Here is a 14326-nt window from a genome sequence, read left to right on the forward strand (position 1 = left end):
GCAATGCTCATTCAAGAATGTTTGATTTGTTTGTCCATTAGGCTCAATCATAATTGATGCAGGTGGTGATCGTGGTTAGCTGCTTTCGGATGGCATTCCAGGGCAGAAACATCATGATCAGTCCCTCCCTCCTTCGCTGAAATTCCGATGGCGTTGTCCTACAAACATCCACGCCTTCCCTTGACATTACTGCTTTGACATCATGAATGACTTCTGAAACATTTTTTTATTGTTCGAGGGTGAACTCCATTCGTTATAGACTTTATAGTTCCTAATTTTAAACACCCTCGAGTAAGGTGATGCTTTTGACTGGCTGCATACTCCCCGTGCCCCACGTCCGTGTTTCTTGATTGAATTCTCCGCAAGGCTCCGCAGATCTTGGAAACAGCGATTGTCTAGCAAAATGGGCTTCTGCGCCTCCTGAGCGAGCCGAGTCCGAGCCAGACGGACACAGCTGCAGCCTGCGAGCCTGCGAGACTGCGAGATTCCCAAAGCGCAGTTCGCCATGCTATCGTACTGGCGCCGCCGGTCGTCGAATGCCTCCCCTGTTCCTCCCAACTCACAGCCCACCCCGAAAGTACCTCCCCAGCTACCGCTGATCCCTGATTCGACGGCTTTGACTGCGACCTTTGACGAAAAGCTCACCGCAGGAGAGGAGGCACCGAACGATTATTTCTCGAATTTTGATGGAGAAAAAACAAGCCTTTCTGTCTCCACCATCGATGCCCCGGCGCCAGCATCATCGAGCGGCACGCCTGCAGTTGCACCACCTTCCTCGGATGACTATACACGACCGCGATCGAGCCCAGAGGAGTGCGATACTGAGCCGTCCCTGATTGCTCAACCTAGTCACTCGCAACCTTCCCTACCCCCTGCCACACTAGGCCCGATCCACGCGAACGCATCCAAGTCCAGTTCGCCTTCTGCGGCCTCCGGAAAAGACCGTTTGACTCCCAAGGCCCCAGACGGCCAGTCGAAGCGCTCGACCTCACCCGGGATGGCACCATCCGGCCACCGTCGCTTTCGAACCTCCCCTGAAGTGTCTCCTGGAGATAAGCTGCCAGCATCGCAAAAAGAATACCGATTTGAGGGGCCTACTAGTCGCCGACACACTGATCGGGATGTGCAGCCGGTGGAACCCGTTTCGCAGAGAGGATCGGGCAAAACTAGGCTGCACCTACTGAATCCGTTGTCACTTCTGGCCAAAAGACGTTCTCATCAGGTGGCGGGATTGCGGGCGGAGGAGGTCAATAAAGGCTCGAGAAACATCATACCAATCCCAGATGATTATGACCCGCGCATACGAGGGAAGATTGTCCATGATTTTAGTGCGCCTCGTCCTAGGCGTCAGTTGTCTGCTGCCCCAGTTTATCGACAGGAACAAGTTGGCCAACCGGGCGCATCAACTGCCGCTCAGCTCGAGCACACTGTTGAGGAGAAGAGCGCGTATTCTCCTTTGTCGGAGCAGCTGAAGAAGCACAGCGATCACTCGCCAGTATTTAGGGAACATTTTGAGGATGACAAGAGGGCTTTACAGGTCGAGAACAAAGCCTATCTGCAATCATCTCTGCTGACGGATTCTTCAAACCGAGATCGCGATCCACATGCAATTCCCGTATTTGCTAGAAAACTACCTTCTTCCATCACGGACCACGATAAACTGCCGGAGGAACAGGCAAACTCGAGCCATGAGGTTGAGACGACAAATGACACTGCCACGACAGTAGTGGAAGATGCTGATACCGCTGATATTGAATTGCCCCAACAGGCCTCAGGACTTCCAAAACACTTCAAGAGCAATGCTTCCCGGTTCAGTTTTGACATGAACGGCGTCGGCTCCTCAACTCAGGAGAAACTTCTGGAGGAGAAGCATAAAGAGAAGGAAGCTGCGCGAAAAGCTGAAGCGCGGCTGAATGGTGAATTTAGTGACGATGACGACTATGAAAACGACATGTTTGACGATATGGACGGCCTGGAGGAAGAGATTCCTGGCGTCAATGTGGACGCTGATGATGGCGACGAGTTCAAGGACTTTTCAGGCCCAGGAAATATCTGGAATAAGTCGTGGTTGGCGCCCAATCTGTCCCCGGTTGTTGCTAGCCCTATCCCACCGGATGTGTCAAATTTTCAAGCCGACCAGCCTATCGGTCTCCAACAGGAAGAGTCTCGCTATGCCTCAACGGAGCCTCTATCACCAGATACAATGCTGCCTGATAATGCCACAGATCTTTCGGAGAATCTTCTACGAGTGCCAAAGGAGCCCTCCAATATCCCGTTACAAACTATCCCAGACGAGGACGATTTGTATTTTGATGATGGAGAATTTGGGGAATTGGATGCCGAGGATGCTGGCGAACTTTTTGATGAGTCTGTTTTCGATGACCCAGCAAGCCATCTATACGAGCGGAGACAACCTACCGCCACTGTTCAACCTCAACCCGAAATATCCGGCAAAACAGAATCTATTCCGTTGCAAACTATCCCAGACGAAGATGATCTGTACTTTGACGATGGCGAATTTGGTGAATTGGACACTAAAGACGCTGGGGACCAGTTTGACGAATCTATATTTGATGATCCTACAAGCCATTTATACGAGCGAAAACAACCTACAGCCCCAGCCCAGCCGCAACAAGCTGAAATGTCAGACATAGATGCGGGCTCTGGCGTTGGCCTGAAGCATGCCTCGAGTACCGCCAGTGATTATCACCAAGGATTCGCCCCGAGGAGATACGGCAGCGTCGCCGGTAACATGCAAAACCCTGTGCTTGCCAACTCACACAGTGGTATCCTCTCGGAGCATAACTTGGAAGCTTTTCATAATGCTCTAGCAGATGCGGCCAACCAGTCCGCTGCAAGGGACCGACTTGGACATACCACTAGCGTCAGTGAACGGTCAATAGCCCAAGAAAGTGCACACACCGCGGACTCTCAACCAGGGCTTATATCAGACGAAAGCCGTATTAGCCAAGCAATGGACATGGTGTCCTTTGACGAGGTGCTGGACGACTTTGATTATGACGATAATGATGATTTTCTTTACGATGATCCGATAATCGCTGCTGCCAATGCGGAAGCCCTAGAAAACGATGATGAGGGCTTTTATGGCCACGAGTTTGGTTTCTACGCGCAGGCATATGGTGGTGCGAACACCGAGCTCACCAATGGGGGATATTTTGGGCCCCGAGGCGCAGAAGGGATTTCTCGCTCCCACAGTGGTCGTGGAAAGTTCCGGGAACCGAGCCTTACGCCTATCACGGAGCGTAGTGAATGGAGTACACGCAACTCAATTATCTCTGTCACCGCTCACGGAGTTGCCCACTCCAATCAATCTGTGGCAAGTCCTGGCCTTGCCCAGCTCGTTGATCTGAACACCATAGATGACGAGATGTCGTTGAGCGCTCTCATGAAGCTCCGACGCGACGCCTGGGGTGGAAGCAATGGCAGTCTTCGAAGCAGCAGCGGCAGCCCTCCTCCGCAACAGTACCCCGCGTCGAATAGAGGCAGTCTTGCTTTGTCCGATGTGAGCCCGACAGTATATACCGTCCCTCCAGACTTTTTAGGAGGGCCGCTCGCGGTGGACTCTCCTATCAGAGATTCCGACAAAGGCACATAGGCATACCCTCCGCAGCAACGCACCGAGCGGACTATCACCGGGGACGGAGATTCACAGACCTAGTCCCCGGTGCTCGCATACTGATTAATATCTTGCTTATATATATCCGCATTGTTTTATCTTATTATATGTTTTGCTAATTAGCGCTTTGTATACCTACCCTATGACGCTATGATTTGAGGATTTGGCTGGGATCTGTTGGCATCTTGAGGTGTGCCATGTACCCGTTGTTTGCATATAGGCTGCATAATCGTAATACCACTTCTTGATTGTGCTAAATTGATCTACATCACATTTTCGGCTTGCCGTTATATCATCGCCTGCTGTCGACTGTAGTATCCGCGAAGACCCGGAACTGGCGGGAAATGGTCTTGCCGGTGTGGCGGTGCGTACCACTCCGCGCCGTCACGTTGCTCAGCTTGCTTGCGCTGGGTCCCATTCGCCACATCTCTCAGCCACTAGCAGCCGCCCGCTGTAGCCCGGTAGCCGTAGCCGGCCGTCCTACTCTACAACCCTGGAACTTTGCTTGCTCTCTGGCTTCTTGGTTGCGATTCTCTTTTCTCCATCTCCCCTCCAAATCAGTACATTTGTTTCCAGAGAGTGTTCTGCTCTCTCTGATGAGTTCCGTGTTCTTACAGGTGCTACGGCAGATATAGTCGAGGCCTGTTTTGACTACTAGTTGAGTTCGTGGCCCCGTGCATTTTTACCTAAAACCTTCCCTTCAACCGGGCGTTGCCGCCAACTATCCCATGCAAACCTCGATCCGCTGACCTATGCCTTTTATGACTCTTTGATAGAGCTCGATCGTCCCTGATCTTTATACTACACCTCGTTTCTCCTCTCCACCAGTCGTTGTGCTTTGCGCGACTTTTCAAACGTCATAAAAAGTTCCCAGCTCCCTCTCCCGGTTAGAGCGAGCTATCTCAATACGGGAAAAATGTTTCGTTCTACCGCCATGAAGGCCACCGTTCGCGGTGCTGCCTGCTCTTCATGTAGACGGTCAATGTCTCTCGCTTCTACTATCAGACGTGCCGACTCGAGCTCAAAGTTCGGCTTGGCCACTCGCCGACCTCTCGCCCTTGTTGGCAAGAGGTTTTATGCCTCGTCCGCCGAGGACTCCGGTGTGGTAAGGCTGCACTTCTTGATGGCGCTTCTTGGTATTCGACTGATTTGATTGCGCTCTTGTTATCAGGCCGCCAGCGATTCCTTCCTTTCGGGAAACACCGCCAACTATATCGACGAGATGTACGTCGCGTGGAGGAAAGACCCTTCAAGCGTCCACATCTCGTGGCAGACATATTTCCGCAACATGGAGGAGGGCAAGATGCCCATGTCTCAAGCTTTCCAGCCTCCTCCTACTCTCGTTCCCACACCCACTGGCGGCGTCCACCAGGAAATGCCCGGTGCTGGTCTCGGCCTTTCCCAAGGCACCGACGTCACAAAACACTTGAAGGTTCAGCTGCTCGTTCGCGCATACCAAGCTCGTGGTCACCACAAGGCTAAGATTGATCCTCTGGGTATCCGTGGTGAGGCCGAGGCTTTCGGTTACAGCAAGCCCAAGGAGCTTGAGCTGGATCACTACGGCTTCACCGAGCGCGATCTCGATGAAGAATTTGACCTTGGTCCCGGTATTCTCCCTCGTTTCGCTACTGAGAGCCGCAAGAAGATGTCTCTTCGTGAGATTATTGCTGCTTGCGAGAAGATCTACTGTGGTTCGTACGGTGTGGAGTACATCCACATCCCCGACCGCAAGCCTTGCGACTGGATCCGTGACCGTTTCGAGGTTCCCGAGCCCTACAAGTACTCCGTGGATGACAAGCGCCGCATTCTCGACCGTCTCATTTGGAGTTCCAGCTTCGAGTCCTTCCTCGCTACCAAGTTCCCCAACGACAAGCGTTTCGGTCTGGAGGGTTGCGAAACCCTTGTGCCTGGTATGAAGGCTTTGATCGACCGCAGTGTCGATTACGGCATCAAGGACATCGTTATCGGTATGCCTCACCGTGGTCGTCTGAACGTTCTGTCCAACGTCGTCCGAAAGCCCAACGAGTCCATCTTCAGTGAATTCGCCGGTTCTACCGAGCCTTCCGATGAGGGCTCCGGTGATGTCAAGTACCACTTGGGTATGAACTTTGAGCGTCCCACTCCTTCTGGTAAACGTGTGCAGCTCTCCCTTGTTGCCAACCCGTCCCATCTCGAAGCCGAGGATCCCGTCGTTCTGGGTAAGACTCGTGCTATCCAGCACTACAACAAGGATGAGAAGAACTTCGACAGCGCTATGGGTGTTCTGCTGCACGGTGATGCTGCGTTTGCCGCTCAAGGTATCGTTTACGAGACCATGGGTTTCCACTCCTTGCCCGCCTACTCCACCGGAGGAACCATCCACATCGTTGTGAACAACCAGATCGGTTTCACCACCGACCCTCGCTTTGCCCGTTCCACTCCTTACTGCTCGGACATCGCCAAGTCGATCGATGCCCCTGTCTTCCACGTCAACGCTGATGACGTTGAGGCCGTCAACTACGTCTGCCAGATCGCTGCTGACTGGCGCGCCGAATTCAAGAGCGACGTCGTCATTGACATCGTCTGCTACCGTAAGCAGGGTCACAACGAGACTGACCAGCCCTCTTTCACCCAGCCTCTGATGTACAAGCGTGTCGCCGAGAAGAAACTTCAGCTTGACATGTACGTTGAGAAGCTCATTTCGGAGGGTACCTTCACCAAGGAGGACATTGATGAGCACAAGAAGTGGGTGTGGGGAATGCTCAACGACAGCTTTGACCGCAGCAAGGACTACCAGCCCACCGGTAAGGAGTGGTTGACCTCCGCCTGGAACGGATTCAAGTCCCCCAAGGAGCTTGCCACGGAAGTTTTGCCTCACCTCCCCACCGCTGTCGAGCCCTCTATCCTCAAGAACGTCGCCGAGAAGATCAGCGGTGCTCCTGAGGGCTTCACCATGCACCGAAACCTCAAGCGTATTCTTTCCAACCGTACGAAGGCCGTTGAGGAGGGTAAGAACATTGACTGGGCTACCGCTGAGGCTCTTGCATTCGGTTCTCTCGTCAACGAGGGCTACCACGTCCGTGTGTCTGGTCAGGATGTCGAGCGTGGTACCTTCTCTCAGCGTCACGCTGTTCTCCACGACCAGGAGACCGAGTCTACCTACACTCCTCTCCAGAACATCAGCAAGGACCAGGGTAGCTTTGTCATCTCCAACTCTTCTCTGAGTGAATTCGGAGCGTAAGTTCAGCTGAACTTGTTTCTTAATATGCTTGCCTATGTGCCTAACTTTTTTACAGCCTTGGTTTCGAGTACGGTTACTCCCTGACTTCCCCCAACGCCCTCGTTATGTGGGAGGCCCAGTTCGGTGACTTCGCCAACAACGCTCAGTGCATCATCGACCAGTTTATTGCCTCTGGTGAATCCAAGTGGCTGCAGCGCTCTGGTCTGATTCTGTCTCTTCCTCACGGTTACGACGGCCAGGGCCCTGAGCACTCCTCCGGCCGTATGGAGCGTTACCTCCAGCTCTGTAACGAGGAACCCCGTGTCTTCCCCTCTAAGGACAAGCTCGACCGCCAGCACCAGGACTGCAACATGCAGATTGCCTACATGACCAGCCCTGCCAACCTGTTCCACTTGCTGCGTCGCCAGATTCACCGTCAATTCCGCAAGCGTATGTTGTTCCGTTCCTTCTCTCGCCATGAGCCCAAGCTAATCATGTCTAGCCCTCGTGATCTTCTTCTCCAAGTCTCTCCTCCGTCACCCCATTGCGCGCTCGTCCATTGAGGAGTTCACTGACGACTCCCACTTCCAATGGATCATCCCCGACTCTGCTCACGGAACCGCCATTGATGAGCCTGAGAAGATTGAGCGTGTCATTCTCTGCTCTGGTCAGGTGTACGCTGCTCTCACCAAGCACCGTGAGGCCAACAACATCCGCAACACTGCCATCACCCGTGTCGAGCAGCTGCACCCCTTCCCTTGGGCTCAGCTGAAGGAGAACCTCGACAGCTACCCCAACGCTCGCAACATTGTCTGGGCCCAGGAAGAGCCCCTGAACGCCGGTTCATGGAGCTACGTCCAGCCCCGCATTGAGACCCTGCTGAACGAGACTGAGCATCACAACCGCCGCCACGTCATGTACGCTGGTCGCGCACCAAGTGCCTCTGTGGCCACCGGTCTGAAGTCTGTTCACTTGAAGGAGGAGCAGGAATTCCTCGAGGATGCCTTCTCCGTCCACCAGGAGCGTCTGAAGGGCGAGTAAACTTGTGCGAGATTGCGTTTCTTCTTCTTTTTCTTCGAAGTGATTTATTTCAGGAAGGAGCGGGCTCAGCGTCTACTTCATTTTGGTTTCCACTGTATGACTGATCTTCCCTTTGTACTTTGTCTTTTTGTTTTTGCATCTGTCCTAGGTGCGCTGGGCATTGGTATCTGGGGTTGACCCTGGTAGATACATCCTAGGCTGGCCGGTATACCTAGAATGCTTTTTTTTGCGTATATGTAAAATAAATACACGTTGGTATAATATGCATTTGCGTTGTTCTATCGAGCATTAACTACGTCTTCTACTCCATATTCCGTACTCTATCCGAATTGCATTATCTGTAGGCCGACGCGACGCGACAAATGACGTCATTTGAAGCTTGCTTAGTCATTTTCTATTGCCTGAGTAATAAGGCGCTGATCAGTTGGTGCCTCAACCTGCAATCAGGCCTTTCTCCGCACTTCGCATCCGTCTCGTTTCTGCATTTGTTTCCAACCTCGCTCGTTAGCCCAGTTCAGCTTTCTCGGCCGCTGTTTTTGCTGTGGATGCTCTAGCTTTCCATTACGGCCTTCTGCGTACCACATTCTGACTGGAAGTTTCTTTGCTGCCCCTCTTCCCTTGACAATGTCTGCCGTCGCTCCGTCGGCCGTCAGCGCTCAGGGTCACAATGCCCGTCAGTCGGCGCGCCAGACGAGGACGAACCCCTCACGCACATCCAAAACTCTCGGGCGCTCCTCCTTTGCCTACGGTCACTCGTGGATGGCCGATTCCGTTTCGTCGCCTTCTCCTCACGGCTTCTTCCCTGCTCTGACACATTTCACGGATGCCATAACCGCGCTCCCGCGCGAATTCCGACGACACAATTCGTTGCTCAAGGAGGTTGATGCTAAGGCTTGGGCACTTGAGGATAATCTATTGCAGCTATTGAAGGCTTCTTCGGAGTCGCAGTCGACTCCATACCCGTCCAATCCTGCGCCGATCATTGAGGGCGTTGTTCGAGATGATCTCATGCCTGCAGTAAGTTCAACGCAAGTACATTAACGTTATTCATCTGACCATGTTTTCTGGTAGGATCCTTCTCGTCCTTCCGAATCCCCGGAGAGCAAGAACCGCCGCGTCCTTTTCGACCGTGTCCGACACACCCTCTCCGACCTTATGATGACGGCTGACGAGAAAAACCATGTGATTTCCAATGCGAACGATGAGCTTGACCGCCAGCTCATGCGTTTGGACTCTATATTCCCATTCATTGCCGGCGAGATCAGTGATGAGGCTCGCCTGGGCAGCCTCAACCACTGGGCCTACTCGAACCGGAATGCTCCCAAGACCACCACAAACGAGCGTCCTCGACGAGAGGTTGCGTCGAATAAGGATCTTGCGCATGCTCTGCATGAGGCAGAGGTCGCATCGCGCAGTGAGGCGAGGCGGGAGGCCGTGCTCGCCCGCAGACAACGACGGGTGCATGCGGATTCGGATCTGGACGATGCCCGAGCTGCTGGATCCCGGAAGGGACAGGGTAACAGGGGTCGTGTTGCTGGAGGTGATCATGGCCCTTTGGGACACAATCAATCTGGCGCGGGCGGTTCGGGCCAGGCGAAACGCCGCAGAGTCGAACGGCCTGTGACTGCGGAGGCTGGCGCGGCTATGGAACGGTCTGCTAGCGGAGCAGGCGCCTCTGGGCGGGCAGTGTCGAAGGATGCTACTGATGCGACTAAGAAACGCTCGCGGGCACCGAATGCTAATGCAGCTGCTCGGAAACGGTATGCTTACATCGAACTATCTTCGGCTGAGATGGCTAACAGGACTAGAAACAACACTGGAGTTGCTACGGCGGACTCGCCTGTTATTCCTCCATCTCCGCTTATTGGTGCAGCGGCCGCTGCGATTATCCCACACAGTGCAGCCAGTCCCGGGCCCGGCACGTCACGACCTCAATCCTCCCGAACACAGCAGAGTGCAGTGCAGGCATCTGCCCGGCAAAGACCCTCGTCTTCTGCATCTAACCGCGTACCCAGCTCCGGTAGGTTCCCAGTTCTTGCATCTTGAGCTTCGCTAATAACTGATTCGTAGGAAAAATCACCGAACCCAAGGCGCAAGCGAAAGAAACCCCATCCAGAGCAGAAATGGTCGCTCTTCCTGATGTACACCGAGATGTACCCGAATCCGTCGATTCCACCAAGTCCTCAATACCCCACACTCAGCGAGATGACATCGATGCGAAACCCACGGAGTCAATCGAACGTACCGAAACACCCGTGCCAGTCGCTCCCAGCGCACCCAAAGGCCGGACATCTTCCAAGACCTCTACTCCCGTACTCGCGTCCGCAGAGCCTGTCCAGCAGCGCACGCGCCCGACGCGGAGTACAGACCCCGCACCCAAACGCTCGCACAAGAAGAACGGCAACACGGCGCCAGTTGTGCCACCTCCGCCAGTATCGGATCCGGAAGAGTCGCTCCACGAAGGCGACGACGAGGACGAGGAGGGCGAGCCGCGATATTGTTACTGTAATGAAATTAGCTTTGGCGAGATGGTTGCGTGTGACAATGATGCGTGTCCCCGCGAGTGGTTCCATCTGTCATGTGTTGGGCTCACGAAGCCGCCTGGGCGGAATGGTGAGTTGTCCTCGTCTCTTTTTGAGAAGGGTTTCGTGCTAACTTTTCACTAGTCAAATGGTATTGCAACGAGTGCAAGGACAATATGCGCCGAAGTCGGAATGGGCGGTAGGCGATGTCCTTTGCTTCTTTTTCTCGCGCAGTATAGATTTCATACAGCAACATACATCATGATATAGACGTAGCGGATACCTTGGAATCTGGAGATTGATCAATTCTAATGCATATTTTTCTCAACACTTCTTCCTGAAGCGCTCAGCATATATAATATATACTAGATGCACAGTATAAGTATAATCGTAATCACCCCCTCGCAGCCCTCTGCCTACTGGACCCAGATCCAGAAGGACCTGCGCTTCCACTTGCAGCTGCACTCGCAGCCGCAGCCTCACTTTCTAACCTCCTCCTCAACCCCTCGAACCCAGCATCCCCCGCACCACCACTTCTATTAGAAACCGCAACGCTCTCCTCCCCAACAACCCAAGCCGGGACCCTCCAGCCCGAGCTCCCCGTCCCAGCGACGAACGGCAACACTTCGGCCCTCCACGCAACGCCTACAATCCACCCGATCGCCGATGGAAGAAGCATGTATGGGAACTGCGAGAGCGCGAGCTGCGCGGCGATCAGGTACGTCGTAGACTTGTCGGTTAGCGAGAGGGTGAGCGGGGAGGATTTGGGCGTCGCGTTCTGAAAATCTTGTGCGTTGGGAGTGGGTTTCGGCGTGCTTGTCGACGTGGAGATCGTGTATCGGAACGTCGACGGAATCGAGGCATGGTACTGCGCTAGCAGGGCGAAGATCGTTGCTGTTGGGCCGGATGGGAGGTAATTGATCTTACCGAGCGAAAGCGGCTTTATGACGGTTGCTAGGAGGAGGGGTGGGAGGAGGGTCGTGTAGGGGAGGGTTGAGAGGATGAATGTCTAGCCATCACAAAGTATTAGCATATCTATCCATGAGGGCAACATCTACCAATTCAGGGAGAATTTCGTGAGTGAGAACATACAGCGACCTTCCGAGCCCCCCACCCCCGCTCAACAACGCGGACATGGTAAACAAGCAGCGCGGCGAACAGGGCCTCCGTGGAGTTCGCGAAGCCCGCAACCTGCCATACCAGAGCTCGCCAGAACTGGCCGTAGGGGAATAGATGCGGCGAGACGTAGATGGAGGCGAGGTACTTGATGTCGAAGATGGAGAGCGCGATGGAGGCGGCGATTGTGTAGATTAGGAGGGCTTTGGTGAGGGGTGTGTTTGTGAGCCCGCTGGTTTGCATTTTGAGTACGGAGTGTCCTAGCCCGCGCGAGGGGCTAGTTGGGGTTTCTGTTGGTGGTTTGCGGTCGAGTGCTGTGGTGAGTTTTGAATGGTGACGGCGGAGAGGAGACACGTTGCGGAGAGAGCGGCGGGAAGGTCGAGAGTTGTTGTTGCTTCGGAGTACATATGGGACCTCGGCATGTCGATCAAATTATACTACGTAGTGCAACTGGGTAGTCCGTCATGGTATTTATTTTTTGTTCAATTGCATGCTGCTAATATTCTCCGCTGCAAATGTTCGTCAAGTATTGCTAGGATCTATGTTCTTTGTTTCCTCGGCCAAAGCCTCTTTATACCGCGTCAGGGCTGTGTCTAATGCCCGGATCGTCGGCCCCAATAGACGCTTCACTGCTTGCTCGCCCCCGGGTATACTATCCAGATTAACTCGTAGTCTTTTGCCTGTGGCCTGCAGTACTTCACGCGCATGCTGCTTTACCTTATTCACCTCTACCTGGCGCTCTGCCTCTGCGTCCGTCGCAACAGCGTTGATCCGCTCCATGGCGCGGTTGAGCGATTCCACGAGCGACGCCACCTCACCAGCACGATCTGGATTGCCGGATAAGAAAGCCTGCCAGAATTGATTCATGAACTCTGTGGTGGTGGCGTGCGTGAGCGTCAGACGGTCGTACAGAGCCGACGTCAGTCCGTAAGTGTCTGTGTCTGACACACCCTGTGCTTGGGCTCGACGTTCCTTGATCACGTCCAGAATCTGTGTGGACGCGAGATGTCGGTGATGCCGGGAGCTAGTCTGGGAGTCCTCGTCATCATCGTCGTCGTCCGGATCGACCAGCTTCCCTAACGGGGCTGATCCGTCGTCGCGGAAGTTCCGCGCAATGCTGCTGCGCAGGCCATGTAGTATCTGCTCCGGATCCTGCTCAGCTAGTTGCCGGTTGCGTTCATCTTCTGCAACCTTTGCAGCTAAGAAGAACCCGCTTTGATCTTGTATGTTCAGTTTAATGCGGTTTTGCGCTTCCTCTCCGCGCAAATCGCGTAGCTGTAACTCATCGTACGTCCCGTCGTCCAGTTTCCCTACAGGTGCCGACGCCACTCGATCCGCAGGAGCCACATTGGCCATGATCTTCTCACTCAAGCTGTTCAAAGTTCGAATGATGGGCACCTTCTCCACAGCGGACGGTCTCATGTCAAGGTCCGGTCGATTTCCTCGACGCTGACTGTTATTCCCTTCGTTTCCTTCCAAGTCAAGAAAATGCGGCACATGTATCTCGCGCGGTAGGTTTCCAGACTCATCGGCCTTCAGGTACTTATCCAAAATGGCGTCCGTCGCATCCGCGTCCGAGATGCGCTCTCCCCGCAGCTTTTTAAACAGTCTGCTCTGGAAGAACCGCGACCAGAACTGCGACTCACTCAGCTTCGGCACGTTCTCATCATACACCCGTTTGACAAGCGGGTGCTGCGCAAATATTAGCTGGATCTGCTCCTTGCTAATATTCAGCTTTGTCACATTATCTTCAGTCCGCGGCTTCATCGTCGACAGCACATTGTACGAGCCTCGCGTCTGCGACCGCTCAATAGCATGCGCGCGCAGCAGATGCAGCCGCGTAGACCAGAACTGCGACATGAACTGGCCCGCTGACAAAGTATCCGGCTTCGTATGTAATGACTCCATAAACATCTTCTGTAGATTGGTGTCCACCTTCAACAGCGACTGCTGAAGCTCCACGTCGGTCCGCAGCCGTTTATCGTTGTCCCACCAGTGTTTCCCTGACCCTGCCGACGAGACCGCACTGGCCATCGCCATAGCCGCCGACATGCCTCCCCCTTCGCCGTTCGCTGCCGCCGGGCCCGGCGTCGCTTGTGCGGACTTTGCCGCCTGAATCGCCGCGCTGAGAGCATCCTTAATAGCGTCCGCTTCCGCCCTGGCCGTCGCGCCAGCCGTAAATGAGAAAATGTATTGTTCCGGAGCGGCGGTGGGGTTATTCGAGGGGAGGACGAAGATTTTCAGCATAACTTTCGGACTGCTTGCGGGTGTCTGTTGTAGATCTGTAGCGGCTGCCGTTAGGTCCTCCCTCCGGCACGGGTAGCTGGAATAGAAAAAGAATACGCACTGCTGATCTGGGTCACGGAGATCGTTATCGTTCCAGATGCACCGCCCGCTGCCGGAATCCATGAGACCGACTGGCGATCTGATGACATCGTCAGGGTGCCATCTTTCTTCTTGTATGCCGCTGACCCGCTCGGGGGTGCCATCATCGCGGTCGAAATCGACAGCGTCCACTGTCCTGGGCGGAGGAGAGCAATCCACCCATCGGGAGGGAAGAAACCCCAGTGGAGGCGCTATTTATGTAGGTCGGAACGACTACCGCCTTCAAGATATGCGGTGCGCCGGTAAGGTGCTGATGAGGTGAAAGAGAAGCTGAAGATCTGGAACTGAAGCTCTTCAATACAGCGGCACGTGACTGGGCTAGACTTCTACTTAGATGAGCCTCATTTCATTATTTAGCCTTATAGGTAATTATTTAGGCGTATAGATATTATTTTTTCCATATTTAAACATTTCCATTGCCAACTC

At 54.0% G+C, this 14326-nt stretch overlaps 5 protein-coding genes across 5 annotated transcripts; 3 read left to right on the plus strand and 2 right to left on the minus strand.

The window, feature by feature from the left end:
* The first annotated feature begins 54 nt into the window (after window positions 1-54).
* Window positions 55-3916, plus strand: BDW74DRAFT_147159 (uncharacterized protein). Its single transcript, XM_073723495.1, has one exon. The coding sequence runs from the start codon at window positions 506-508 to the stop codon at window positions 3614-3616; it is 3111 nt and encodes a 1036-aa protein (XP_073586986.1). The 5' UTR covers window positions 55-505; the 3' UTR covers window positions 3617-3916.
* A 216-nt stretch (window positions 3917-4132) lies between these two features.
* kgd1 (alpha-ketoglutarate dehydrogenase KGD1) lies at window positions 4133-8169 on the plus strand. The gene is made up of 4 exons (XM_073723496.1): window positions 4133-4742; window positions 4809-6853; window positions 6913-7286; window positions 7339-8169. The coding sequence occupies exons 1-4, from the start codon at window positions 4554-4556 to the stop codon at window positions 7875-7877; spliced, it is 3147 nt and encodes a 1048-aa protein (XP_073586987.1). The 5' UTR covers window positions 4133-4553; the 3' UTR covers window positions 7878-8169.
* Window positions 8170-8326: 157 nt separating this feature from the next.
* BDW74DRAFT_147163 (putative PHD finger domain protein (Ing1)) lies at window positions 8327-10727 on the plus strand. The gene is made up of 4 exons (XM_073723497.1): window positions 8327-8894; window positions 8949-9897; window positions 9948-10490; window positions 10544-10727. The coding sequence occupies exons 1-4, from the start codon at window positions 8502-8504 to the stop codon at window positions 10600-10602; spliced, it is 1944 nt and encodes a 647-aa protein (XP_073586988.1). The 5' UTR covers window positions 8327-8501; the 3' UTR covers window positions 10603-10727.
* Window positions 10728-10738: 11 nt separating this feature from the next.
* On the minus strand, window positions 10739-11885 carry dscB. The gene is made up of 2 exons (XM_073723498.1): window positions 11492-11885; window positions 10739-11408 (listed from the first exon to the last, which is right to left on the minus strand). Exons 1-2 carry the CDS (start codon window positions 11756-11758, stop codon window positions 10794-10796), a joined length of 882 nt encoding a protein of 293 aa, XP_073586989.1. The 5' UTR covers window positions 11759-11885; the 3' UTR covers window positions 10739-10793.
* Window positions 11886-11991: 106 nt separating this feature from the next.
* BDW74DRAFT_147167 (TFIIH subunit TFB1 family protein) lies at window positions 11992-14142 on the minus strand. The gene is made up of 2 exons (XM_073723499.1): window positions 13863-14142; window positions 11992-13797 (listed from the first exon to the last, which is right to left on the minus strand). The coding sequence occupies exons 1-2, from the start codon at window positions 14005-14007 to the stop codon at window positions 12038-12040; spliced, it is 1905 nt and encodes a 634-aa protein (XP_073586990.1). The 5' UTR covers window positions 14008-14142; the 3' UTR covers window positions 11992-12037.
* Window positions 14143-14326: the final 184 nt, after the last annotated feature.

This window comes from Aspergillus multicolor, assembly GCF_047715735.1.
Source record: "Aspergillus multicolor strain CBS 133.54 unplaced genomic scaffold BDW74scaffold_4, whole genome shotgun sequence".
NCBI lineage: Eukaryota > Fungi > Ascomycota > Eurotiomycetes > Eurotiales > Aspergillaceae > Aspergillus > Aspergillus multicolor.

What these genes read in the sequence shown, in the direction of transcription:
- kgd1 (XM_073723496.1), top strand. Translation starts at nt 4,554, where the DNA reads ATGTTTCGTTCTACCGCCATGAAGGCCACCGTTCGCGGTGCTGCCTGC. An exon ending in CCGCCGAGGACTCCGGTGTG is followed by an intron (nt 4,743 to 4,808) that starts GTAAGGCTGCAC and finishes TCTTGTTATCAG; the next exon opens with GCCGCCAGCGATTCCTTCCT. An exon ending in TCACCGTCAATTCCGCAAGC is followed by an intron (nt 7,287 to 7,338) that starts GTATGTTGTTCC and finishes AATCATGTCTAG; the next exon opens with CCCTCGTGATCTTCTTCTCC.
- BDW74DRAFT_147167 (XM_073723499.1), bottom strand. Translation starts at nt 14,007, where the DNA reads ATGATGGCACCCCCGAGCGGGTCAGCGGCATACAAGAAGAAAGATGGC. An exon ending in CTCCGTGACCCAGATCAGCA is followed by an intron (nt 13,798 to 13,862) that starts GTGCGTATTCTT and finishes CAGCCGCTACAG; the next exon opens with ATCTACAACAGACACCCGCA.
- dscB (XM_073723498.1), bottom strand. Translation starts at nt 11,758, where the DNA reads ATGCAAACCAGCGGGCTCACAAACACACCCCTCACCAAAGCCCTCCTA. An exon ending in GGGGGGCTCGGAAGGTCGCT is followed by an intron (nt 11,409 to 11,491) that starts GTATGTTCTCAC and finishes TGTGATGGCTAG; the next exon opens with ACATTCATCCTCTCAACCCT.
- BDW74DRAFT_147159 (XM_073723495.1), top strand. Translation starts at nt 506, where the DNA reads ATGCTATCGTACTGGCGCCGCCGGTCGTCGAATGCCTCCCCTGTTCCT.
- BDW74DRAFT_147163 (XM_073723497.1), top strand. Translation starts at nt 8,502, where the DNA reads ATGTCTGCCGTCGCTCCGTCGGCCGTCAGCGCTCAGGGTCACAATGCC. An exon ending in TAACCGCGTACCCAGCTCCG is followed by an intron (nt 9,898 to 9,947) that starts GTAGGTTCCCAG and finishes ACTGATTCGTAG; the next exon opens with GAAAAATCACCGAACCCAAG. An exon ending in GAAGCCGCCTGGGCGGAATG is followed by an intron (nt 10,491 to 10,543) that starts GTGAGTTGTCCT and finishes ACTTTTCACTAG; the next exon opens with TCAAATGGTATTGCAACGAG.